The sequence below is a fragment of the Knufia obscura genome (assembly GCF_036327395.1).
Source record: "Knufia obscura strain CCFEE 5817 isolate CBS 148926 chromosome Unknown scaffold_5, whole genome shotgun sequence".
NCBI lineage: Eukaryota > Fungi > Ascomycota > Eurotiomycetes > Chaetothyriales > Trichomeriaceae > Knufia > Knufia obscura.
Window position 1 is genome coordinate 1,860,614 of NW_027042691.1, and position 26,569 is coordinate 1,887,182.

General features: G+C 51.5%; 5 protein-coding genes across 5 annotated transcripts; 4 read left to right on the forward strand and 1 right to left on the reverse strand.

The window, feature by feature from the left end:
- Positions 1–1,814: 1,814 nt before the first annotated feature.
- PMZ80_005481 (uncharacterized protein) lies at positions 1,815–3,485 on the forward strand (the record flags this gene model as incomplete). The annotated part of the gene is made up of 2 exons (XM_064873901.1): positions 1,815–1,993; positions 2,042–3,485. The coding sequence occupies 2 exons, from the start codon at positions 1,815–1,817 to the stop codon at positions 3,483–3,485; spliced, it is 1,623 nt and encodes a 540-aa protein (XP_064731005.1).
- A 2,299-nt stretch (positions 3,486–5,784) lies between these two features.
- PMZ80_005482 (uncharacterized protein) lies at positions 5,785–7,269 on the forward strand (the record flags this gene model as incomplete). The annotated part of the gene is made up of 1 exon (XM_064873902.1): positions 5,785–7,269. The coding sequence occupies one exon, from the start codon at positions 5,785–5,787 to the stop codon at positions 7,267–7,269; it is 1,485 nt and encodes a 494-aa protein (XP_064731006.1).
- A 4,600-nt stretch (positions 7,270–11,869) lies between these two features.
- Positions 11,870–15,046, forward strand: PMZ80_005483 (uncharacterized protein; the record flags this gene model as incomplete). Its single annotated transcript, XM_064873903.1, has 1 exon — positions 11,870–15,046. One exon carries the CDS (start codon positions 11,870–11,872, stop codon positions 15,044–15,046), a length of 3,177 nt encoding a protein of 1,058 aa, XP_064731007.1.
- A 6,179-nt stretch (positions 15,047–21,225) lies between these two features.
- PMZ80_005484 (uncharacterized protein) lies at positions 21,226–22,080 on the reverse strand (the record flags this gene model as incomplete). Its single annotated transcript, XM_064873904.1, has 2 exons — positions 21,226–21,392; positions 21,438–22,080. 2 exons carry the CDS (start codon positions 22,078–22,080, stop codon positions 21,226–21,228), a joined length of 810 nt encoding a protein of 269 aa, XP_064731008.1.
- A 2,040-nt stretch (positions 22,081–24,120) lies between these two features.
- On the forward strand, positions 24,121–25,959 carry PMZ80_005485 (uncharacterized protein; the record flags this gene model as incomplete). The annotated part of the gene is made up of 3 exons (XM_064873905.1): positions 24,121–24,667; positions 24,717–24,842; positions 24,893–25,959. The coding sequence occupies 3 exons, from the start codon at positions 24,121–24,123 to the stop codon at positions 25,957–25,959; spliced, it is 1,740 nt and encodes a 579-aa protein (XP_064731009.1).
- Between the last annotated feature and the right edge of the window lie 610 nt (positions 25,960–26,569).

Genomic DNA, 26,569 nt, shown 5'->3' on the forward strand with positions numbered 1-26,569 from the left:
GTCCTCACGTGAATCAAGTCTGCAGGTCGAGTATGACAGCCAGTTCGCTTCGGTGTCTCGCGAGCAGAAGGGTAGGATCTCAACCACTAAACTGGGCAATGGTGTAAGGGTTTTGATTCTAGGTGGTTTCCAGCGCTGTCACCGGAAGCCGCCAAAAGCTTGTCAGCTCGCTTTTGTAGATAGACCAAGCCGCGAGTGCTCGGATAGGTTACCGTTGGAGTTGGTGCCGCATGATTCGTGATTGTGAGGAGAGAACTGATTTCAGGCTAAATAATACAGATCACTTTCTGAGAAACACCTCGTCTGGCCTACCATGATGATCGTACTCCGTAAAGCACTGTGGTCTGGTCACCCCTCAAAGAGTAATATCAAAGGCAAGGGTGTTTTATTGGTACCTATCAGAGCTATCGTACATGTCTTCTGACACTGCTGCACATTGCCATCTCTTGAGCTTGCCTCGTTCTGCATATGCATACGATCCGGTCTGCTTCTTCACCCATGCTCTTTTACTACAAGGTCTATTTCTGGTCTCGATCTCGTGTTCCGCTCGCTTTCGCTGCAGGGTATTCTCGCCTCGATCAACGTGGTTGTCGGGGTAATCCGCATGTGGTTCAGGAGGGATATGCCTTCATGTCTCCATATGATCGCATCGGTTCGGCCATCTGGCTGTAGTGGAGGTCAGTATCGACGCGGTGCTTTCCCGGAACAAGCACAGTCTGACGAAGCGGTTCGCCCGGAGCACCGCGTCTAAGATCTGCGAGCAGGCCACATGTGGTTTCCGAATCTGGTAGTGTATGGGACGACCGCATCAAGTGCACGCGTACTCTGGCCAGTAAGCTTTCCAAGGGTAAGACTCGCTTGACATCAAGCTCCCTACCCGACGGAGTCGCCGCTCATGACTACCACAAGCACGACTGTCTGAGGTTGAGATGAGAGCAACAGCGCCGCCAAGATTGTAATGATGCCTGCATCTGTATGCATTTTCGCAGCCTCTTGCAAGTTCGGAAATTCTTTCTGCGCTCGAACCCGGTGATGAGGTGCTGAGGTGGTATGAGAATTGGGGAAGTCAAGCGAGGTTCTAGCGTGTGTTAGCCGCGGATCATCGCGTTCGTGTTGTCTAAGCTTTCAATTCAGCCTGAACACTTTTGTCGTGTAACATTGCTGTTCCTCTACCCTTGGCCCTGCAAACCTCGATCACAAGGACCATCCTCAGATCAGCCACACTTCAAGTCTTCGACCAAGCTGTTGGCGCCCGAACCCAGTCCAGATCCGATGCCAAATCCGCGTTCAGGCTGAATTCTCGCTTGCCAAATGATACGAGGCTCATAGCACACACCATGGCTTTTCCGCGTCTGCTAGAGTCTGTCATGCTGCTCAACCAACGCTTCCGGCGCCCAATTGTGTTTAGCGCGCCATAGCAGAAACCAGAGATGCCGTCGCCGCCAACCCCAGATTCTGTCTACCCCAGATTAGAGTGGCTGGGGCAGCTGACCCCGACTCTCCGCAACCCATGTTATGGCTAAGCAATCACGGATGTGCTGTCGTTTCGCTTATGCTTCTAGGCCCTGACTAGAGTATGTGTGATCTTACACTTCGACCTCACACATCGTCCTGCCCAGACTGCCCAGCTTCTTGTCGTCCTAAGCGTGGTGCTTGGTTCAAACAATTAGCCTCAACTCGCGCGGTCTACTGGAATCTCGTTCGGCTCACTGCCATGTGTATATGAAGCTGACTTCTCCTTGTTCGGTAGCAACTCTCACTTCATCAAGCAGTTCATCGAGCTATTCACAAGCTAGGACTTTGTTCTTGACAACATGGCTTCCAAAATCAAGGAGATCAAGCAGAATGCGACACGCCAGGAGGAACTCGAAGTCGCTCGAGCTGAAGCACCCGAGCTCGAGAGGGTCAGTTGGACCAGAGACAAAGGCTTACGAAAGCTCTACTTCTATGCAGCTATCATTTGCGTCGCTTCTGCGACCACTGGTTATGATGGGTATGTCATGACTTTGCCAGTGAAGTATAGTTGCTGATCAGTTTACAGGTCCATGTTGAACAACATTCGTATCCTCGGGACATGGACGGGCTATTTTGGCGACCCTAAAGGTGGCGAACTCGGTCTACTCAATGCTCTCTACAGCATCGGTAGTATCGCTGCCCTTCCTATCGCTCCCTTCATCGCCGACCGCTTCGGACGAAGAGCTGCGATTATCACAGGATGTGTTCTTATGTGTATTGGTGCATCCATTCAAGGTGCCTCTCAGAATCTGGACATGTTCGAAGGAGGTCGGTTCCTAATGGGTTTCGGCAATTCCCTTGCACAACTCTCTGCACCTCTGCTGCTCACCGAGCTTTGCCACCCGCAACATCGAGGACGAGTTACTGCCATCTACAACTGCCTTTGGAACTTGGGAGCTGTTATCAACACATGGCTCACTTTCGGTACCAAGCGCATTGACAACAACTGGTCCTGGCGAATCCCCACCATTGTTCAGGCTGCCCCATCAATCATTCAGCTCCTCTTCATCTTCTGGATTCCGGAGTCACCACGTTGGCTCATCTCCAAAGACCGAGCCGACGAAGCTCTTTCCACTCTCGCCAAGTACCATGCCAATGGCAACCTCCAAGACGCTACCGTCCAATTCGAATACGTCGAGATCAAGGAAACCCTCCGCCTGGAATTCCTGGCAAAGAAGAGCAGCTCCTATCTCGACTTTCTCAAGACCAAGGGTATGCGATACAGGCTCATGCTCATTACTTCACTCGGCTTGTTCTCACAATGGTCTGGCAACTCTTTGACCTCATACTATGCTACCGAGATTTACAATTCGGTTGGTATCAGAGACGAGGACACACAACTTGGCATCAACGGTGGACTTACGCTGCTCAGCTTGTTCGTCTCCATCACCTTCGCTATGCTTTGCGACAAATTCGGCCGTCGACCACTCTTCTTAGCTGCTACTGCGGGTATGCTTACCTTCTTCACCATTCTCACCATTTGCACTTCGCTCTATCAGAACGATGGCAATGTCGGTGCTGGAAAGGGTGTCATTGCAATGATCTGGCTCTTCAGTGTTGCATACGCCCTGGCCTGGTCCGGACTTCTCGTCGCATACACCGTCGAGATACTGCCATTCAAAGTGCGTGCCAAAGGTCTCATGATCCTCAACTTCTGGATCCAGGTCGCACTTACCATCACGAATTACGTCAATCCTTATGGCTTCGAAGGACTCAAACCGACCTACAAGTTCTATTGCGTCTACAACGTGTGGATCGTCTTCGAGCTCATCTTCGTCTACTTCTTCTACGTTGAGACGAAGGGTCCCACTCTGGAGGAGATTGCAAAGATCTTCGATGGTGCCAATGCTGAGGTTGGTGATGTTGATGCTGTCAAGGTTGGAATCATTGGAATGCCATCTGGCCGCGGAAACTCTGTGACCAGTGGCATTGAGAAGAACGATTACACTGTTGAGCATCGGGATGTCTAAGATGTAGAATAGCATTATGTCGATGGATTCAGCAAGGGTGATGTGATTCTGGTGGAGGTTCACAGTACATACCGTGCGGTGGTAGATGCTTCAAACAATTCATTTTCCTGCTCAACAGTCATGTCAGGTCTATGTAAGTGATGCACTCGTTCCCCTAGTATATCAGGACACAGCATATCTTTCGCAGGCTTTTCTCATTGATTCAAGGAGTGTGTTTTGATCGCTCTGCAGTGGTCCGTTGAAGCTACTCGGTTCGGAAGCACTTTTGACCGATCGAAGCTCAATCACGTGTTCGGAATGTGGTCCACATGAGCTTCGGGAGGACCACGTCTTCTCAGAGTATCTCCAGCGGCTACGATATATCAAGGGGCATGCCTATCTCGTTGTTCCTGTACGTGGCTTCGCATCCGCAGATGATGGTTGTCGCTTTGGAAGTCTCCCATCGGAACCACCCAAGGCGCGAAAAACATCCATATTGGTGAGCTCGGATGCCATTGTCTCAGAGCAGTCGTCTCTGAATACTACATTGCCAACAGTCTACGTCACTTAGAGCTGAGTCTAGCGCAGAAATGTCGATGTCCGTAGCAGTAGACGTCAAACTGATGTGGTTGATCTAGCATGCGGTATTCGATTGTCCGGAGTGTACTAGTAGCCTAGGATCTGCGGACTATCACGAGAGTAATCGTTGCTCAAGTCCGACACAACACCCAGCAAGCAGAGGTAGGCGTGTGGGATGCGCTAGGTGACTGGTTTGGTGGCTATCACTCTGTGTTGGTTGTTCGGTCTGATTTGACAGGACATGGGGACTAGGTTTCTGAGTTGGCAACAGGCTCGGTAAGCAGGAAGGTAGGCAGCATTGGGCTGAACGCTGGGGTGATACAGTGCAGTGAAAGCGTCGAAAGCCGCCGGGCCAGTGGCGTACAGATGAGCTGATGACTGACTGGGTACCATGGCGTCAAATAGCTAGACCACGAAGCTTCAACTTGTGGTTCCGGGATGTCTCTGCAAGCGTTCACCCTTGAAGCAGTGCTAGCCATGTTCATGAGCACTGTTACTCTCTCCAGCTACGATGAAACGATCAGCAGTCCGATGTGCAAGTTCATCGATGACATCGAAGTCGCGCTTGCGGTGTGCATTCAGGTTTATTGTTCGTGGGGTGGGACGGTGTACAACGATGGTAGGTGCAATCGAATGCATAGCAGCTCAGCCCTTGTTTGCAGTGTACGATGTTGGCGCTGGGTGGTGGTAGGCCTAGACAAGGGGTCTGGTCGAATGTGGAAGGATTGATGTGTAAGGGAGTTTTTGGAAGGAGACCGGTGGTGGATGTTCCAAGAGATGTGGTTAGTAGGATGAGCACAATGAGTATGGATTGTGGTGAAGACGCGTGGTGGTAGGTCACGCGAGTAAGGGACTTAGCGAAAATTTGCGCCGCAACACACTCCCTTCCTCTCTGCTAAACTCATTACACTATTTAAGTTCGCTTTTTAAGCAAGCAAGTTCTGTAACGAGTTTTCTAAACCCTTTTTATATTCGAGAGTAAGTGCTAATCCATTCCTGTCTTTGTCGCGAGCTCGGTGGTGAGGAATTGGTCGAAATGTCCAAAAGTCGCAAGCGAGCGCAACACCACAAAACGACTGCGCACAATGGCGCGCATCACCTCGAAAACATCAATATGGCCTTGGGGAACATGATGGGGTATGTGGGAACGATATGGGAGACGGGATGGTGGTGCCAGGGTCGTTGATCGAAGCATGTTCAGATATCGCGGCATCAAAATCAACACAAATCGGACCTCAACACTCAGACGGGACATCATGTTCATGCTAGAGACTGCAACAAGAAGCAGCGCATATTCGACAGCCACGATCTGCGAGTGTCGCGAGTTCTCCGCCGTCAATATTACGCTGATGCTACCACGAGCCTACCTATCCGAAAAGTCTCCTTGACTAATACCCGAACGATACCTCCAAACCTCCCATATCAAGTCCGAACCTACCTCCGACCCTTTACCCACATTCCAATCGATCATTCCATCGAGTAACGACCGAGTCCCTCGCATCGATTACCACAAAGCGCATACATAGTACCGAGCGGCACATTCATTTGCCCACCTGAGCATACGCTCCCGGCTACGAGGATCCATGAGCCATATCATTACACATCCAGGATCACCTCTGCACAATACATATAGACTACAGAGACCCAGATCAACAAAGTCCAAAGCAAAACACTCTTGCCCTGGATTACCACACAAATTTGTTTTTTGCTTACTAGGGATATGCTAACTATGTGCTAGAAGATGTCTTCCGGATACGGCGCTGGTGGCTTTGATGGTGGTCGGGGTGGCCGAGGTGGTGGCCGAGGTGGTGGTGGCCGAGGTGGTGGTGGTCGAGGTGGACGAGGTGGTGACCGAGGCGGCTTCGGTGGTAGTGACCGTGGTGGCCGAGGTGGACGAGGTGGAGATTGGGGTGGTTTTGGTGGTCGTGGTGGTGGTCGCGGGTTCGTGGTCCCCGTTAGGGGTCAGGACCGGGGTGCTTTTGGGTGGGGTGGAGGGAGCAGCTACCAAGGTAGCTATGGTGGAAGCCAGTATGGCGGAAGCCATTATAGTGCGGCGGAGTTGCGGGTGGCGCCCGAAATCAGCCAATCATCAGCTGCAGAGCATGCTGCGGCGAAGAAGAAGAAGGAGGAGGAGGAGGCGGCGGCCAAGAAGAGGGAGTTGGCTGTGCAGGCCAAATTTGATTTTTTGAAGGCGCAGGCAGAAAATGCCGCACACTTAGATGCTGTGTTGGCCGCCATGGCAGATACCATGGTGAAGGAGGATGAGGAGGCGGAGAAGGAGAGGCTTGCTGCAGAAGCAGCAGCAGCACAAGCAAAGGCTCCTAAGGGGCCAGTAAAGAGAAAGCGGGACGATGGCGGCATAGATGCCGAGATCAAAGAGTTGGAGGAGGAGTTGGAGGCGAAGAAGGAGGTTGAGAGAGAGTGGCGGGAAGGTGCACTTCCCGATGCTAAGGAGGAGGAGAGGAAGGTGGAGGCTGGCTGGGAGGAGAAGCTCCGAACCCTTGCGAAGCAGGGTGAGGATAGAGTTGCGGCCTTGGTCAAAGGTGGCACGCTTGGCCTGCCGGAGGCGGCACGGCAGGTGAACGAGGAGAATGCGGGTGTGAGAGGTGAGCTTTTGGCGGGGAAGAGGAAGGCGGCTAGAAATGCCGCTGAACGCATCAAGGAGATGGAGGAGTCTTTGGTGAGGAAGGAGTCTCGGGTCCGAAGTCTCGAGAAAGAGCTCGCACGAGCCAAGGAGAAGAAGGAAGAAGGAGAGCAGCGTGGGGCTGCTGGTAGAAAGGAGGAGCTCCTGAAACAGGAGCGAAACCACTACCTGCGGCGGCTTGCTTGGGATGCTGGGAAGGAGGAGAAGCCTGATCAAGTCAGGCAGATCATCGACCACAGAGCTGTGGCCGATCGACGGTTCCGAAAGGAACTTCATGGTACTTTCGAGGGTCAACACTCGAACAGCGGCCTTATATATGGCTGCTGGAAATCTGCTTATCGTGTGGGCCTTGCGGCGGCAGGTAGAGTGGCGAGCGACGAGGAGGTGGATGCTGCGTGGTACCAAGCGGTCCGAAATGGTGAAGTCGATGACTTCACTAAAGACAGTTTGTATAGCGAGCGGGAGCAGCGGGGTTACCCGATTTTGCCTGAGTTCATTCGGGCCGCGCAAGAGGCGCGAGGGTTCAACGATGGGGACAATGGTCCTGATGTCGAGGCCTTTCCTGAGTTGGGACAAGAGTGAGGAGTCATCGTTTGGTGATGGTTAACTGTTTTGTGCGCTGACGTATACCATGACAATTGCTGGTTTTACTCAGGAAGTTCGATGAGAGGAGACACGGAGTTGTATTGGCAGTATTGTACCTGTCATGACCACCTTGGCGTGTTGTGGAGTGGAGGGTGAGCGGAAGTGAGGCCACTTGGTAACAAATGTACCTTTTGGGTCAGTGAGTCTTCTCGAGTACGAAAGGAAAGGAGGCCAGTTAGTAACAGAATGTACTACTGGGTCAGTCAAGCATTTCACGCGGAGGAGAAAGGAAGGGAGGCCAGACCGTGACAATATGCACTTCTGGGTCAGAGATGTTCTTCGGGTTAGGGTCAAGCTGGCAACAGAATGTGCTAAGCTCTGTGGTGGTGCGGAATCAAAACCAAAAAGGTAAAGTCTTCTGAGAACTGATCGTGTATGGAATGCTAACATGTTAGGGTGTTGTCGCTCAAGAGACTGCCGTCTAAGGAGATGCCGTTCCCAGGAGATGCCGTTCCCAGGAGATGCCGTTCCAATGAAACAACAAGTCGTTCGATAGCACGCGAATATCATCAAGTCAAGCGACGACATTGTCACCGGCTTCCGCAGATACCTGCCCGAAACATCTGGCAAAAGCTCCTCAAAGATCAGCCGGCGCCAAAGCACTTTGAAGCCATCATCGGGCAGTGTCCAAGCACGGCTCGCACTCAGCAAAAGCATCACGGCAACGCGACTCAGCCACAGCTCCCACATGACTGATCTTACGCAAGTCCCAGCACGCTGTCTGAGACTTGTAATCAACTCATGCGCCGATGCAGCATCTCCTTTGGCCACAGGCGTTACCCGGGACACGAACCGACGGCATCTTCTTTCCCACCTTGAAGGCTCCCAGCAGTTGCGCCAGCCACCCCGTTTTGATTCCTGACTCACAAGTTCAGAATGAAAGCCTCCGCATGAATCAGGCCGACGCACGAGTCATGCAACTCGTCCACGCACAAAGATTCGAACACCGCCATCCACTGAGCATCCAGTCCCACCAAAGGCTTTCATGCTCCGATGGAGCCCTGTCAATGCAATCTCACAGCGTTCTCGCGGAGTATGATGGCACTGCCAACGGTGCCGGACAGTCCTTGTCACACTTGTGTTCATCAAGAATGCGACACGCACCAGCAGATTACGTTATACTCCTCGCACTCTGTCTGGCGACAAGGTGTTGATCTGGTGGTCTCAGCGGTCATCTCTGCAGCATGCTCCAAGCCTAATCTTATAGGCCGTTTCGTGAGATTGATTGGCTGACGGAGGAGACAATCTTCTTGGACCAGATGTCACACCTAGATTAGGTCCAGTACGACATTCATGGACCATTCGGCAAGATAAACCGGAGACAAGATGAGCGAACGCATCAGGCAGACGGTATGTTCAACAAGCGCCGGTGAACAATGGCACAGCTGTCTTCTATCAATCATCAGCGTGGCTCGACTTTGGCGCAATGGAAGGAGACCGGTATGCTTCCTGACACCAGACCAAGATCTCTTCATTGCGTGGTAGGACCGAGCACATCTAGCTTCGAAACGCCAAGCGGTGTTCTTCTCGAGCTGGACTCATCGGACAAATGAAATCGGCTAGCATTTTGTTCTCCTACGTGAGCGCGATACAGCAAAACCAATGAGCATATCGACAGACATGAGTTGCGATGGGAACTGGCGGATGTCCAGCAAAGCGAGACAATGCAAGGAAAGAAGGGCCACGAGTGAAGGGTCGTGAACGCGGAAGAGATTTGTAGCTGGAAGGACCAGAAGAGTTCGGACGACCGTGGCTGGCAGAGCGAGGATGACTTTCGATGGAGCTGTGTCATGGGACATTTGGCGAGCCAGAGATGGGACACAAGGATGCCAAATCACGATATTACTCGAGGTGACTACACCCGACGACGTCGACTACACACGTACCCGAAAGAAGAGCACACTGCCATCCTGGATGAACCACGATAAGTCACGCAAGACGCTCCTGGCACGTCTGATGGCAGCACAAGCACAAGGCCATGGACCATATGCGGTATGAACCTAGCTCATGGACCTTCAAGCGACAAGAGACCGGTTCACCACAACAATGGCTTTCGATGCCAGACTCTGAATCTTACAAGCTACACCCCAAAAATCGCATCCGCGAACCCAGGCAAGACTACAAGGAAGCAAACTGTATGCGGTGCAAACCTCAAGGATGTGGCAGTGCCGACCACAGCAGACGATAAGATACATTTATTGAGACACTCGACCTCAGCCACTGCAGAATCCAGCATTTCTCAAATCAGCACAGGAGATACAAGGCCTTTTTCACAAGGCAGGAACAAATACTGCAGTACGGCTAGCCGAGGACAAGCAGCATACACACAAAGACACGAGCACAAAGATGAGAAGAGACGCAATTCAGACGCAATTCAGAAACAACAAGCAACAGGTGGGAAGCATGAAGAAGGGAAGGCAAGTTTCACAACGGAGAAACGAAGACAGTACTTGCTTGAGACGAGGGAAGAAGAGACTCGATCTAGCACAGCACGCGTCAACCATGCCGACATACTGAAAAGGAGCGAACGCACTACTACTCGAGACGACGAGACAAGATACCGAACGCTCTACAAGACGTATTTTCTGGTTTCTACCATGTCCATGGAAACAGCCAGCAACAACAAACGCCCAGAACTGACAGATTAACGAATTATGACGATCTTAGGCCACAAAATTCGGAAATCATCTCAAGCACAAAAGCGAACAACTGCGATAGCATGTATTATGTCGACGGCACAAAGGGAATCTCAGCCCGACTCACAACTGTTCTACACGACTTTTGGAACAGCAACATGCACGATGCTGCATCGACAGCAAGGACCTCAATCATCCAACCAAGGATGGTCTACAACAAACAACGAGAACACGACTTATCGAAGATCTTCAATCCGAGGACACACTAGTCTCCGAGGATTCTGAAATCTTGGAACCGCGCCTCAGCCATCCCTTATCGCCACGGCGCAATCAATGCAGAACCCGTCGCAGGAACGGTATACTAACCGAAGGACAAGAAGGAGGACAGACAAGTTGAGCAAGCAGGATCGATGGAGAGGAGAGATGGACGGCTCATGAAAGTAGGTAGATCATGGCTTCTCGGTGTCGGATTTGGCTGGTTTGCAGGATGGATGGAAGTGTTTTCAACAAGCACGCACCGAGGACGATACTTGTACAGTTCAAGGTAAGTAGCAAGAAGACAGGTACGTTGGATACTGACCAAGCGCAGGCTCACTATCTCAAGGAGAATCGTCCGACTTTGACATGTCCTGGTTCGACCGACACTCCCGCCGCTCAACCTCAGCGTTGCACGCCCAAAATTTCGACGTCGCAAGCTACTGCATCGTCCCCACCTCGAAGCAACACGACCTACCTTCGATCCTTCACGACGATGAATCTTCACAACAAATCAGCACTGATCATCGCACTTGCTGGGTATGCTGTCTGCTACAAGAGATGGGATCAGTCCAAGACTACTCTACAATGTTCACTACATCGCCACGATTCGACACAACCCCAGTTTTCGGCTCGATCCTCTGCTGTCACATCATCACAAGAGCTTGCACACGTTTGTCTACGGCTACCGATACTGGACCACAACACACAAGAGACACAAGATGATGGTGCTGTCCCATTACAGCGGTGTTTCATACAAGCAAGAACGTGCACTGCCATGCCCTATACCCGACAGTGCCGACTTCAGCCAAGGAGAAGCACTGCACAAAAGATCCCGATCACAGATCACCCACAGCACAAGAAAGACATAGTACAACAACACCAACCACACGGAACGCACGGTACATGCCCATAGGGACGAGCTGTAACAGAACGCCTGGGTTGCAGAGTAGGAGCTGCCTACAGTCTACCATCCTCGGCACAACTCGCCCTCAAATCTGACCACATAATGACAGCCACATACGAGCATACGGCCCAGCGGATGAATAAATACAGATTTCTGAGCTGAAACACTATGCAGACGGACCCAGTCGACGCACTCAACAGATATCAGGTTGGGGACGCCCACAAAGCTGCCGCAGCATGCGGCAGGACAGAGTAGCACGCCATTACGGAGCGCAAATCGACCACACAAGCGACCGAATCGACACTGATAGTGAGCAATGAGCACAGGCAGAGGAACGTTGTTACAAGGAGCACAGTGAAGAGGGCATGGGGCATGGAGCATGGATTGACAGGGACACCGAGAAGCCGTTTGACAGAATAGCAAGATTTGATCAGTATGATTCGTTTTGCGTTATTCTTCCAGCGCTTACTATGTGACACGCTGACTTCAGGACATGCATCGTGAAGTTCGTGCCTCAAGCGTCGAGATTCTGACTGGGAAGGTGGGTTGTGCAATGAAGGTGAGTGGGTGATCCCGAAATGGTAGGTGCTCCTTCCCATGGCCAAAGTGCGGTGCAGCATCTTCGGCGAAAATCGCTCTCTGCGCGTTGTTTGTTCGTCTAATCACTGAAAGACTCAGTTCGTTAGTCAAGAAAAAGATTTACAAGGAAGACTCTTTTCAAATCACCATACAAGTCAATATGTCTGGTTACCAGGGAAAGTTGAGCGAGGTGCAGCAGGGTGCGGTGAGGGCGAACGCAGAGATGGTGCCTGTACGGCAAGGAGCAAGGGATTTAGTAAGTGTGCCTAAGACAGCAGGTAGGGTTATCACTGCGAAGGGCAAAGGAGTGGAAGAAGCAGGAGAACAGAAGAGGTTGTGCCAGAAGTATGGCAAGGAATTGAAAAGTTTAGCAGGGGAGATTAAGAATAAACGCTCAGCAATTGGGACGTGCAAGAATGGTATTATTGATAAATTGTTAAAGGCATGTGAGGGTAATAAGGAGCTAGAAAGTGAGGCATGGATGGCGTTCCAAAGTGATAAACTGCCGGAGTTGTTTCAGGGTTGGGTGGAGAAGTTGGAGGAGTTAGAAAAGGCTTTTGAGAATGTGAAAGGTCAGGATGTGTCAAGTGAGCAGCTGAATCAGGCTGTTGAACAGGCAAGGAAGGAGGAGAAGGAGAAGTATGAGAAGCTGCGGAAGTCACGTCAGCAGTATTATGATGAAGAGGCTTGGGAGGCGGAGAAGAGGAAGGAGAAGGTTGTGAAGAGAAAAGAGGAGCTGAAGAAGCAGCTAAAGGAGGAGAGAGCTGCCCTGTGGAAGCAGGAAAGAGAGCATAAAGCAAAGGTTAGTGAGGCTGAGGAGGTGAAGAGCACTCTCTTGAAGCAAGAGGAAGTGCTTAGATCAAGGATTAGTGACCTGGAGAAGGAGAATGCTGAGCAGAAGGCTACTGCGGCACGCAGTGAAAGCTTACTGAAGCAGGAGATGATGGATCTGAGGAAGCAGCAGGAACATGAGTTATTTATGGCTCAGGCAGAGCAAGATTTGAAGATGGCCGATTTAGTGGCTGAGAGGAATGGGGCTCTAGAAGACGCTGCAGAATTGAGGCAGCAATTAGGGGATTTGAAAGTTGAATTGAAGGACGAGGTGAACAAAGAAAAGACGCACTGGCAACAGAGAATGTTGGCAGAGCGTAAAGTTATGAAGGATGAGCTGGAAAGGATCAAGGTACGTGAAGATCGTCGGATCCAAGAACAGGTGAGAGCTCTCTTGGCACAAGAGCAAGAGAAGCATGCCTATGAGCTAGAAGGGTTTAACCAAGCTTGGAGAGCACTTTTGGACACTGCTGAGAATCAGCGTGCCCATGAGGTAAGATGGAAGAATGCTGCGAGGCGCAAGGTTCATCGAGCCAGGACTGTGGCAACGATGAAGATCAGCCACATTCAAAGGAGGGCGTATGATGAGAAGCGAGATACTGAGAGAGTTGCGAAGAGCAAGCGCGTTTATCAGAATCTGGTTGTGGAAGGCCTACGTAAGGCAAACGGCAACATGGTAGTGGAGGTAGATAGCCAGGCCAAGAAGCATGCAAGAAGCTTGAGTGTCAGTATGGCTCAAGTGGAAGCAAAGAAGCAGAAGGTCGAGAGTCTGGAAAAGACTAGAGATTATGAATGGTCTTTGGCTGGCAGCTTTTGGGCTGATTTGAGGGAGAAGGAGAAGCTTCTAGAGGAAGTGATTCAAAGCCGAGATGACAACTGCTCTCGTGCTGATAAGAATCAGAAGATGGTGGAGGAACTGGAGGATGCTTTGGAGCAGGTGACCGAAAGCTGGGATGACATCTGCTCCCATGCTGATAGGTTGAAGGAGGAATTGGCAGAGGTGACCAAAGACCGGGATGACAACTGCTCCCGTGTCGAGAAGTCGGCGGAGGAAATAGATGATTTGAAGCGGGAATTGGAGGAAATGACTCGAAGCCGAGATGGCAACTGCTCTCGTGCTACGATCCTTAGGAAGATTGCGTTTTGTTTGGTTGCGGCATGCAAGAAATTGACACAAAGCCGGGATGACAACTGCTCCCGTGCTGAGAAGTCGGCGGAGGAAATACAAGGTCTGAAGCAGGATCTGGAGGAAATGACTCGAAGCCGAGATAACAACTGCGCTCGTGCTAAGATCCTTAGAAAGATGGCTTGTTGTTTGGCTGCGGCTTACAAAGGTATGACCATAAGCCGAGATGACAATTGCTCTCGCGCTGTGGAGGCTGAGAAGAAGGTGAGCGAGCAAGCTCGGGAGATTGCTGGGTTGAAAAAGGCTCAACGTGAGAATCGCTCTCAGCTCAGTAGATACTGGTTGAAGACGTTGCGATTAATCGCGAGTGGTCGGATTGTGGCGCAGGATCGAGACACTCTTCGAGATCGTGCTGAACAAGCCGAGCAGAAAGTGGCGGAGCAAGCCGGGGAGATCGTAGAGTTGAAGCAGAGTCGCGATGGTCACAGTGCCAGGTCTCGTGCTTTCGGTTTTATGGCGTTGAGGTTGGCTGTAAGGTGCCAGATCATGACTCGAAGCCGAGACGAAAATAGCTCTCGCGCTAAGAAGTATAGTCGCATGGTGATCAGGATGGGTGTAGTATCCCAGAAGTTGAGTCATGATCGGTATGACAATGGCTCCCGAGCTGAGAAGGCTGAAGGGAGAGTATCGACGTTGGAGGAGCAAGTGCGCGTTTTGACCCAAGATCAGGATGCTAAGGGCGAGGAGATCAAACGTCTCGGTGGAATTTTGATGGCAATCGCGCCGACAGCGAAGAGTTTGGAGGTGGAGAAGTTTGGAGGAGTGATGTGCAATACTGCAGAATGGTTGCAGCGCATTCCTGGTATGGATAGAGGGGCAAGTGGTGAGATGGTAGCCTTGAACATGATTCGAGGAAATCGTGTCGGGTTGACCGAGTTGGTTGGTGCTGTCCGGGCGATGGAGGGTGATGAGAGGTTCTTTTTGGCAGCAGTGCTGTCCTTTGTGAAGAGAGGTGGTGGGGGTTTGTTGAGGCTGAGATGTCTAGAACTGCTGCAAATGCATGGTCAGGATATCAGTGAGTTCTTGGCTGTGGGTGGGAATGAACTTGAGGCGGGATTGCTTCAAATGTTGCGAGGTGGAAGGTTGGAGGTACAGAGCAGGCTGTCTCGGTGCGGACAAGGGATTGTGCTGAAGGTGGATGGCGGTGTAAGGTTCTGCTGGTTGGACACTATTCGTGTCACTAGGGTTGACGGGAAATGGATTTTAGAGGGTAAGGATGGTCAGGGTATGGCATTGAGCCTGAAGGAAGCAAACCACTTTGGTCAATGGTTTCCAGAGGTCATGCAAGGGTATGGAAGGTTCATCGATATCACAGAGTAAGTGATGGGAAGGCCCGGGATTGGAGGATTTAGGCGGCTGGGTGGTGGGTGGGAGAGTCGCTAGTTGGAGGATTTTGCTGGGCGTCTTGATAGAGTGATCAAGATCAGACTCGGCTGTGGCTGGGTGGTGGGTGGGATAGCCACGGGAAGGAAGGTTTGTGGAGGAGGACAAGCGGTAGGTTTTCCGTCGATGGAACAGCTGCTTGAGGTTTGGGTGGAGGTGGCAGCAGCATCTTCGGTGGCATCGATACAAATCCTGGACCACATCAACACGGCGGACACAATACATCGAGACAATCAACCGCCAGGAGCAGTCAAATCAGTGCGAACAACCAGACTCGACATCAGTTACAGCAACAAAACATCAAACTTGACCGAACACGAGTGGCCAACATTAACATTCCGACACGCGCTATTGCTTCCAGCAACAATGTCTCGAGAACCGCATTCCAGCTTCCACCGCGTTCATGCTCAATGCGTCCGCCGGTCTATACATGTTCGACAAAGGTTCGCACCGAGATCGATTGCCAATGTCCATATTGTGTTGAGTCCGGGAGGTACTATGATGCGTGCAACGGTTATGGGGATGTTGCTGCCAGGGGTATAGGATAGGCTGCCTCAATACATCGAGAATAAATGTAAGGGCAGAGTTCAGCTGGGTTTTACGGCCTGTATTGCCAATAGATTGGAATACTCCGTAAGAAGGTTAGAAGGACTAGTGTCAAGACTGGCTTGGTGAATCGCGCCAAGATGTACCTCGGCAAAATCGAGAGGTTGGAGCGTGGTAGACGCGGTTCCTTGGCTGCAGCACAACAAAACTTCAATTCAACGACAACAACAACGACGACGACGACAACGACTCACTGAACACCACTATCGATCAACCACGACATCATCATCTTCAGTCAATCTACGACGACAGGATCATCTTGATCAGATACCGAGCGAAATGCAGCGACACCGGGAATCCTGCTTGCGACCGAAGATTCCTCCTTGAAGAGCACCAACCGACAGAGAACAAAGGCGAACACAGCGACGACAACTCGTGCTGTTTCATCAAGCGAGCAATCCTCCACCAAACCAAGGCCGACAGACTCGAAAAGCTGGTCAACGAGATGGCACATTCATTCATCCAACGATCCTAGCAATGTTCGGCAACCTGCAACCAATTTGCTAAGCCACGCCTAGCAGGCTCTGGCCGCTCCACGCTCTAGACGACAGCTCGATTCAGCTCGCCGTTGGTGGATGGTGCCACTGCGTCAATTTCAGCAACGGTGCCCCCAGAAGGAGCACCAACTGAAGGAGTACAACATCGAAAGAGGGACATACACGATAAGCTAGATGGCAGGACAATTCAAGAAGTCAAAGAGCCTGGAGGACTAGGGGAGGGAAACGATGCACGAGATATGTTGGTGATCAGAAACTGGTAAAACATGCTGGCAAGACCAGGTGCGGACGGAAGGTCGGTTATGGTGGTGAAGGATACTTTGAAGCGCATGACAACAACGAGAGAAACCTGGAATACCTGGAGGATGCGACGAATACGAACCAAACTCACAAGGTCATCCACGAACTTAAGCGCAGATCAAATCAAGAAGCGGGAAGATCAATACTCCCGACATTGCGAGGCACCCCGCCATCATTTACAAGTTGTTCACAGCCATGAAAGCTTGACACAGCCAACAAGCTCTAGCCTGGGACTAAAGGCACTGTTCCTCGAAAAGAGCGCGGCTCGCTCTGGTGTTGGCAAGCTCGACTCCAGGTTGTGCGGCTAGTGTCAGTGTTGCGTGTTAGGTCTGGTGTTGCGAGGATACGGAGGCTAGGGGTCGATGTTGGCTCAGCTGCGGAGAAACTTAGTGGTGTGGGTCAGGAATGGTTCTGGTCAAGGTCAAAAGAGTGTCCGCGGAAATCTGTCTGCTCTCTCGAATGCATCTCGTCTGTCCCATACCAACTACCTGCGCCATCAGATCGGAAGCAGGATGCCCAGCTTCAAGCTGACTACATGACCTGCCACCAGAACCACAAGAAAACACCAAGCCATGCAGGCATCAGCACCGGATCATCACGTTCGGGAAGCACAAGTCCAGGCTCATCGAGACTGATGTGTTGGGTTGAAGCAATGAGCTTACCGTATCGAGAGAATACGAGGATCTGCGTACTGACGACAGAGAATTCAGCCAAGATATGCGAGCCATCACCACCTAGGCCAAAAGCGAAGACAAAACTGAACTCTCAGCCCAATCTCACAGTGTCATCGGAGAGCTCGGACCGTGTTCAGGCACGACAGGGATGATTGCAAGCAGGAATTGATGCAGTACGGAACGAGACGAGCGAAGAGTCGCGACAGTTTCTACACGACGACAGATCGGTCATCTGGCAGAGTCTCAAGCTAGCCAGGACGTCTTGTTGTGTATGTGTGACGGTGTCAATGGTAAGAAAGCTGGTGTGGCAGTGAGCAGGACTCAAAGGTGGAAGCTGGTATGCCGTGAGCCTAGCAGAGGCGGGCTGGGACGAAGGGCTGTGAGGAGAAGCTGGCTGAGAAGGGTGCAGGTGGTTCGTCAATCAGTCAGATCTCGGAGCCAATGAGACCATCCGGTATGCTAGGCCTAGCTCTTGCTACGTGACGATGCATGATGCTCAAGTTTCGATGACCGCCGCCAGCCATGTTCCACGAACTACTGACGATTTACAGAGGAGACAGTTTTGACTTCTGGCTTCACAGCACGCTCGCACAGCTACCGGTTCCTTCGACGCGGCCGATACAGGCATTCTGGTGCATCTTCGCAGTTCGGGTCAAGCGGGGAGCCATCAGCACAAATGCACGCACCATGATCCGACGACTCGACAGTCTCCCTCGTTGATTACTCAACCGACTTGCTGCTCGATGAGCGCTCGTGAATGTCAACATTCTCTTGCCAGCCCACGAAATTGCCCTTCAGCCATCTCTTTGACGCGGAAGGAATCGATGTACGGTGCGGAACCCAGCCTGGTCTCACACGGGTCGTCCACGTGCTTGTGCTCGAGCACTCCATCAAACCTGTTGCCAAGTGTTCATTCACCAAGCTTTCGTGCAAGCAACGCCTGATCTGCCGTGGAAAATGCTTCGACGAATGCTCTATGCTTCGTCCGGCAGATCACCGCCCGCATGAACGAAGACTTCGAGGGTCACCACAATCAGGACCACAGTCTGCCCATTCCTTACCAGGAACGTTTCATCAAAAAGATTGTGGTTGCATGTCGCAGTCACGCTCGTGGAAGGCACTGACCCGGAGCAACACAACCATCCGGCTGTCATCAGGCCGGAGCCGCCACAACGCGACAGAACCGCCTTGCTGCACTGGCTTCTTTCACAAATATATGTTGTCTGCTCTGCGTTGCGGCGAGCTCAAATGCCGTCCGTGTGCACAACGAGGAAAGCATTCGAGTTGATGCAGGTCAACAAAACAGGCCTGAGGTTGAGCACTATAGAATGGGTTTTACACGAAACCTGCGTTGGGCGTTGCCATCAGGGTACGACGAGCTAGGCTCAGAAGCCACCGAGTATGCAGATCAATCATGTTGCTTCGGTTCATTGGCTTCTTTCTTGCAGATTGAACTTCCTTTGCATTTTCGTCTGATCTTGCTGACTTCAACCTCAATTTGACCTCTGCCGCTTTCAGTGCCGGCCTCAGCACATCCTATTGTGTAACTCAGTTGTTCCGCCCTTCTGCTGCAGAGACGCAAGCTTCGTCGTCGCCACTCTTCCTTTAGAGGTCTTTGTCTTCTGACTTGTCCTACATATTCGCCCGTAGGCTTGTAGACCGAGGCATATCTACACACGCCACGTCGTCAAGATCAGCATCTTCAGCTCAGGTTGGTCCCAGACCTCCATCCACAGCGTCTGAATTTTCCATCACAGGTCGAGCACCTTGACGAAGTTCGCGCGCTTTCAACACAAACCGTCCATCAAAAACATGAATCGGGGAGAAGCCTCACCAGAATGCAGTCGCCCTAGCATTGCTGAGAGCAGACCGAACATGCGGCCCGTGCCGTTGTTCACGACATGGTTGTGAGCTCTTCTGAAAGTCCTCAGCCCAGAACAAACCTTGCACAAGCTCCGCTCTGTTGATCCTTGCTTCTTGCTTTCATTCCTGTGAATGTTACATCAATTTAACCTTGTTTCAGCGTCACTATTGCAGGTTTGACACTTCTCCTTTGCCGTCTCGCTTGGTGCACCTCATCGTTCGTGTCGTGGGCTCGAGAGATCTTCAGGGAGGTCCGGATATGCTGGTCCCACGCCGACGGTCAGGCTTCGATCTGCTGTCTCTTCAGTGTATTCTTTCATACTCACCACAGCCTGCAGCATCTGCAGCACAGTCAGGTCAAACTCCTACCGCACCCCTTGCTGCTTGTCTTAGACCAACTGCTGTAGGTCGACGTCCTTGCGGTGCGCGACGGCCAGCTGCACCACAGGCGTGTCTTCCCGGACCTCGTGCCTCTTCTTGAACGCGCTCCTGAAGTCATCTTCCTGCTCGACTCTTCTCCATACGTCACCCTAGATGTTACTTTCCAAGACTAGAGGATCCATTGACTTGATGTAGGATTGAGCCCATTCTGACGCCATTCCCTGGAACTTCACCTAGGAAATAGTAGGCTTAGGGGCATGCTGCTCTGTTACCAGTTCCCTGACCCTGTCCACCGGTTGCACCCCGTCATGCATCTTGTACTTGTTCGCCAGCTCCTCCTGCCGGGATCCCCTAGCTCTTCCCATGCGCACAAATTCCTCCTCATCATCCACTGTCAAGTCAATCACCTGTACTTGAGATGCGACTGTAAAGTTGTTCATCATGAGCTGATTTTTTCCTCGGTCCGTGATGTGGCTGCCGTGACTCCTCGTTCTGTACACGTTGGTTGCGCAGATGCAAGTATCTTCACCCGGAAATTGGCTACTGCGCACCAAGCGACAGAACAACGCAGACGAGTCAAGACACGTGCTTGCATCTGCAACGGTATCGAGTACGTTCGAGCGCATGGTGAGGAAAAACTGATGCGGAATGCTGCAAAGGAGCCGTTAGCTATCAGAATTCTTGCTACGACCAGTCAATCATGCTCAATCCGGCCATCATCTCAGCAGTACCGCCTGTCCGTCTCCTTTATCTGTCCTACGCACAAGCAGCGTCTCTCAGTCCACTGTCTGCTATCCTTGGCCGGCGTTGAATGCTTCCTGTACTCGTCCATGGACGCTCTTCTCTCCACGTTCGGTGAGAGCGGACCTTACTCTAAACTGGAGTCAAAGCTGTGACCAAAGCGAACTTCCTAATGTCAGCATCGTCGTTCTCGCGCCACCACCAAGGCTTTCTAGCTGATGCGAACTTTCGACGTACTGGACTTGACGACGCATCCAATCCGGATCAGGCCTCCGTATTCAGCCACAGCAGATCGAAATACATTTCCGAGTCGTGGAACCTTATCGCAACGACTAAGACTCGCACAGAGCGATTTGATATTTTGTGATGACGATTAGGCCATAGATGCTGTTTGTGGTTGTTCTTTCTGCAGTCGTCGTCCAGTCTGTCGCACCAATCTGAAAAACACTGTCCTGATCCGTGGCCAGCGAAATGTTGCGTGTCTCTTCGACGCATTCAATGATAGTTTGTGCTTTGTGTGCTTGTTCTGGCTATAATGCCTTATTTGTGCTCCATACCAGTCGATCGTGCCATTTGATTTCACATGCGGATCCCTGAGTTCTCTTGTATCGACTTTAACTTGTTAGATCAGGGGACGCGATGATTGATGTTCGACATTTATTTCCGCTGATGCGGCGAAGCTCGCAAACGGGCAGCCGTCTCCTTGGGTATGCGTATATGTAACGTTATTCGTCGATCTTCTGTATGCCACGATCGAACAAACGAGAAGCGATATTCTAGAAAGATGTTCGAGATCCTCGCCTAAGCTCAGTAACCACAGCCTCAGCAAGCCTGTCAATGGCAGCCCAGCCAGACTTCTTTATCGAACGAGTGTTGGAAGCAGAACTACGCTCAGAAAACTCTCTTATAGCATAGCACGTAGCGTAACACTGCACTGCACTGCTACATAGCGAGCGAACGCTGCGCTCGAAACGGCCAGAGGAAGAGGAACGCTATGCTGAAGACACGCTGAATTCGGAACCACACATGATCTAGCGCTCTAAGCCTAAGTTCACTATATTGCAACCCCAGTCACCGCCCAAGTTAGCTTTTTCATACTCTGAATCTCGCCTGCTATCTGCATGAGCTCTTCTGCATCCCAATTGGCCCAAACAACCTTGCCCTTGAGAAACGCAGCTTCGGCCGATGCCAGCCAGACGTAGAAGGCCCCAGGAAGCTCGACTGTGCCTTGTTAGTAAGCCTACACACCAAGGAAGTCTTGCTTACCAGAGTCAGGGGCCGCTTCATGGTACCCTGTCATTTCAGTCGGAATCCACCCTGGTTGCACGTTGATCACCCGGATATGTGGATTCTCAGCGGCAAAGTAGTCCATAAACTTGAGTGCTGCGGCTTTCGAGATTGAGTAGGGTCCGGATCCGTGCCATCCCTCTTTCGCAGGCATGCAGGCCATATCCGATGTAGTATTGAGCAAAATAGGATCGGGACCGACGAATGGTAGAAAAGCTTGGCAAGCATGCAGGGCGGTGACGACGTTCAATTCCAGCGTTCTCATCAGTGAATTGGCGCTGTAGGTTGCCATGTGTCCTGAATCATACGCTCCAGCATTCGAGACAAGCACATCGATCTTCCCAATCTTCCTTGACAACAACTGGAAAGCCGCTAAAGTCTGATCCTTGTCTGCGAGGTCGGCAGTCACTGATAAGACGGTGGTCTTGTGGGCAGCTATTTCGGCTTCTGCAGTTCTGAGAACGTCTGCTCGCCGTCCAATGATAGAGATTGATCTGGCCCCCGCTTTGGCAAATGCTAGGCCAACAGCTTTGCCAATCCCACTACCTCCGCCCGTGATGACGATGTTCTTTCCTTTCGCCGAGAGCTCCGGTCGTGTGCTTGAGATAAAAGAATATGGCATTGTATGCCATGTCTTCGTGAGTGAATACATTTTGAATACCAGTTTAATGATACGCGGAGAAAGTAAGACTACACCTGGAAATTTCGATGGCCATTTCGATTTATTTTCAAAATATTTGTACCTGCGGCTTCTCGCCTCGAAATGAAGGACTTGTTGGTTCTATTGTACTTAGGCTAGGGCATTTGTTGCCTTACCCGGCTATACGCGACCGAGTGAGTCATATTGGTAGGTGTCGGCTTATGCTAAGCATTTGTTCGATAAGCCGGTCGCTATAGCATAAACAAAGCAATGGCTTTCTAATCAGTTTGGTGGCTGACCAAGGAAGCCTACTAAGAATTCTGTTAGAGAAGTCAGGTTCAATGACGTAATAGCTCACCAGTCGATGTTCATTGCTCGAGGATACACCGAAAATCCCCCTCTATCAACCTTTGCCGCAACATAAACGGGACCAGCCACACTCGCCAAGAGATGTGCTAAGTCAAGCTTTCCTACCCCAACCTCAACGGTGAGCCAGGCATATTTGTAAGACACGACGCTCGAGCAGATCAGGAAGGTGCCACCATGTACGGGCCGCTCATATTATACCTGGCCTCCAATCCGTTAGGCCCAGGACACCTTCACACTTTATTCTGAATTTTGGTCGAGAACTGGCATGCGTCCGTATCAACAACTTTCCAGGTGGTCTTCGCAGCAGGTACGAAGAAAAGCACCCAGGTCAATCAGTGTATAAGAACAGCCGTTTCAGACTCTGCTCGAGACAAGATCTCACGATCATTGCCTCCGGGCACAGTGCCTGCGGAAGGCGCGATATCCGACACTTCGCGGCATTCATGATCAGCCTGATATCCACTGCATGCGCAGTGGATATGTTAGCGCCGATCTCCTGTTGGCACCGGAGCTGTAGATTTCAGGTCATTTCTTGCGTCTGCGGATCAGTGGCTGCAACTTGGTCCAGGCAGAATTTGTACTGGGTTCATGGCATATCCCACCAATGCATGCAGCGCGTGCATGGGAAGATACTGTCTGTGTCCACAGCATCATCCATCGCTCCGCACAGACTCCCGTGTCCGGCTGAGCTCTGCTCAATATCGCGTACTCCCTCACCTACTCTTCCGGTTCAGCCTCGTTCGCGACGTCAAGGCTCATCAGCACCATTGAAATGCGATCTAGTTCTGGTGCTTACAGATCCTGCAGGTCTTCTCATATCTCTCGATCTTTCGCGGTCCGCTGTCTACTTGAGTCAAGCAGGTACATGGAGCATTCGGCCCGCTGTCGTAACGACTATCGATTTTACCAATGAATCGTGACATGCTGTCTACGCGTCTTCATCCATTTTGGTCCCTGACAATGATTGGTGGCCTATCAAACACTCACGAACAGAGTACCCCACACCAAGCACGAGTTGGAAGGATGTTGAACAACGCTAAAAACACAGCGCCAATCTAGCTCACTGATCCGGGCACCATTACTTAGCGTCGGTGCCCGGAAAAGGCCGGTCTCAAATGCCATCAGTCGACTGAAAAGTTCTCGATAATTTTGGACACGCATACCCCCGTCATGGTTGTCTTGGCCATCTAGCTTTATATGGTGTTTTGCGCCGCTATGCCATCATTGGTGTTGCCACGTAACGTAGAGGCTGAAAACATTGGCTCGTGGCATTGTTGCAAAGCTATTTCAGCAGCACGACAGAGCTTGGCCATGAGGCTGCGCACACCCAATAACACGGACCCAGGCTGTAGCGCTGCACCCACATGGATTGCCTGCATTCTCAGCCTCTACTGACGCAAGGCTACAAGCAGGTCGTTCTTACGCAAATGAGCCTATCGCAGAGCACCGTGTACAGCTTTGAATCTTAGTAAGACGAGATTTGTTTACCCCCATTAGGCCGACACAGCCGCTTACCCCTATATGCTGCGCATATTATTCATGCCACTCTCGGGGCAGCTCCCAGCCTACTTATGTTGGATCATGCTTCCCTTCTGTTGCGCAAACTCACTTTAGACCTCTATAAAGGCCGAACAAGCCTCTCAATACCTCAACATGCTTTCTGTCGGTATACTTGCTAAAACAATCCTCGTAATCGCGATACCATTTGTCGCGGCACAGAGCAGCAACGGCCCTGATGGCTCCGAGCCAACTGCCACCGTCGACTCTGGGCCTATCATCGGAATCAGCACGCAACTCCCTGGATCCAGCTCGTCCGTGAACCAGTTTCTGGGTATTCCTTTCGCCCAACCACCGATCGACAACCTCCGCTTTGCACCTCCCCAGGAGCCAGAATCATGGGAGGAGCCCTACGAAGCCACCACTCAGCCCCTGGCATGTATCCAGTACTCTGGACCAGAAGGCCCGTTAAGGGACATGTCGAAAACCTTGTTCTACAATCCGCCGGCGCCAGGCGAAAGCGAAGATTGCCTGTACATCAACGTCTACGCACCAAGCGGTGGAGATCCAGACAAGCCCGTCATGTTCTGGCTGTACGGCGGTTCTGGCACCAGTGGCGCTATATCCATGCCCTTATACGACGGTACTAACTTTGCTGCGAATCAAGACGTTGTCGTCGTAGCGGCGGCTTATCGAGTGAATGGTGAGTGGAACAGACCTCAACTGTTGACGGTGCTGACCTTTGCTTCCAGTCTTCGGTAATCCTAGATCGCCTCAGATTGAACTCGAGGCTGGGAACCCTGGCCTGCTGGACCAGAGGCTCGCTCTGGACTGGGTGCAGCGGAACGCCCATGCATTCGGTGGAGATCCAGACAAGGGTGAGCTTACCACCAATGCCTGAAGGTGACACGCACTAACAGCGAACCAGTGACAATCATGGGAGAGTCAGCCGGTGCCGTGTCCGTCGGGAACCTCATCAACACCTATCCTGACGACCCACCTTTCCGCGCTGGCGTACTAATGTCTGGAAGCAATGTGGTCAAGATCCCCCCACCACTCGCCAATGATGACACGGAGACTTGGGATACCCTAGTCGAGCTCCTCAACTGCACCTCAACCTCAGACGAAGTCATGGCCTGCATGCGCGACGTCTCCGTGGAAACCATACGAGAAACTATGGACGACAATGCCCTCGTATTTGGTGAGCCTGTCATGGACGAAAACGCCGTGATCTCGGATACTGCCGCTGCCTGGCTCACGGGCAATGTCGCCAAAGTTCCTATCCTCATCGGCTCTACACAAGACGACGGGAGTTTCTTCGTCTACGACTCGCCTGCGACCGTGAATGAATTTGTTGTCGCAACTTTCGGCGACAACGAGCTGGCTCAACTCGTCGACAGCCTGTACAGCGAAGGCGGACCCGGCGTGCCTGGTGTCACGACCGACCAGCAGAGATTGTCGAAGCTTGTAACAGACTTTTTGTTCGCTTGCTCGAGCGGATTTGCGGCGAACATGACGACCACGTTGCTGGACGTGCCAGCGTGGCAGTACGTCTTCAACGCGACGGTGCCAAGCAACACGTTCGAGGAGTGGCCGGAGCTAGGTGTCTGGCACTCGTCGGAGATTGCCATGGTCTTTGGTACCTACCCGCGCGAGGGCTCGGACGAACTGGAGGCGAGGCTGAGCGAGTCTATGCAGAAGATGTTTGCCGATTTCATTAAGGATCCTAAGCAGGGTCCTGGATGGGATCAATACCCGCGTGTGGCCGTGTTAGGGGTGAGTGACACCGATGTAACAACGACGATGGAAGATATGAACACTCTGAACCCTGTCTGTCAGCAATGGGATGTGGCCTATTTGACCCAGATGGCGTCCGTATCGGAATTGAGCCCCGAGGATCTCGCTGCTCTCCCCGACGGTGCTGTAGGTAATGAGACCGGATCGGGTGCCGATAATGCGGGTGAGATAGCGGACGAGACGAGTACCGCTAGCTAGCTATCCTTCTGTAGACGTAGTGTTATCGCTACTAGGCTTCTAGGCTTCGCTACTATCCTATACTAGTCGTTATAGCTATAGGGTGGTCTAGTATAGAATAGTATTCTTTTATTTTAACGTACGCACCTAACCTAGAGGACACCGCCAATTACACTGTAATTTTCCCTAAAAGGGTTTAGTGTTAGGGTTACGCTAAGCCTAATAAGGGAAAATTACACTGTAATTGAGCAGGTCAAATTGAATGGTACTTTTAGGGGCTTAATTTAGGGTTATAGCCAGTATTACGCTATGTATACGTCTCAGTATCTAACTATTACTTAGTATTATATAGAGAAAAGAATAGGGACACAGTAACTGGTGCCTTAGGGTTACGAGGTTAGGGTTATTCTGTGTCTCAGTACTTTCCGCCCTCTATTAAAGCATTTAGATAACCCGTATATATGAGTAGTACAAAGAATCAATTAAAGTATGATATAACCCGGCTAACCCGAGTATCGTTCAGGGGTTAGGGTTAGGGTTAGGGTTAGGGTTAGGGTTAGGGTTAGGGTTAGGGTTAGGGTTAGGGTTAGGGTTAGGGTTAGGGTTAGGGTTAGGGTTAGAGCAATACGTA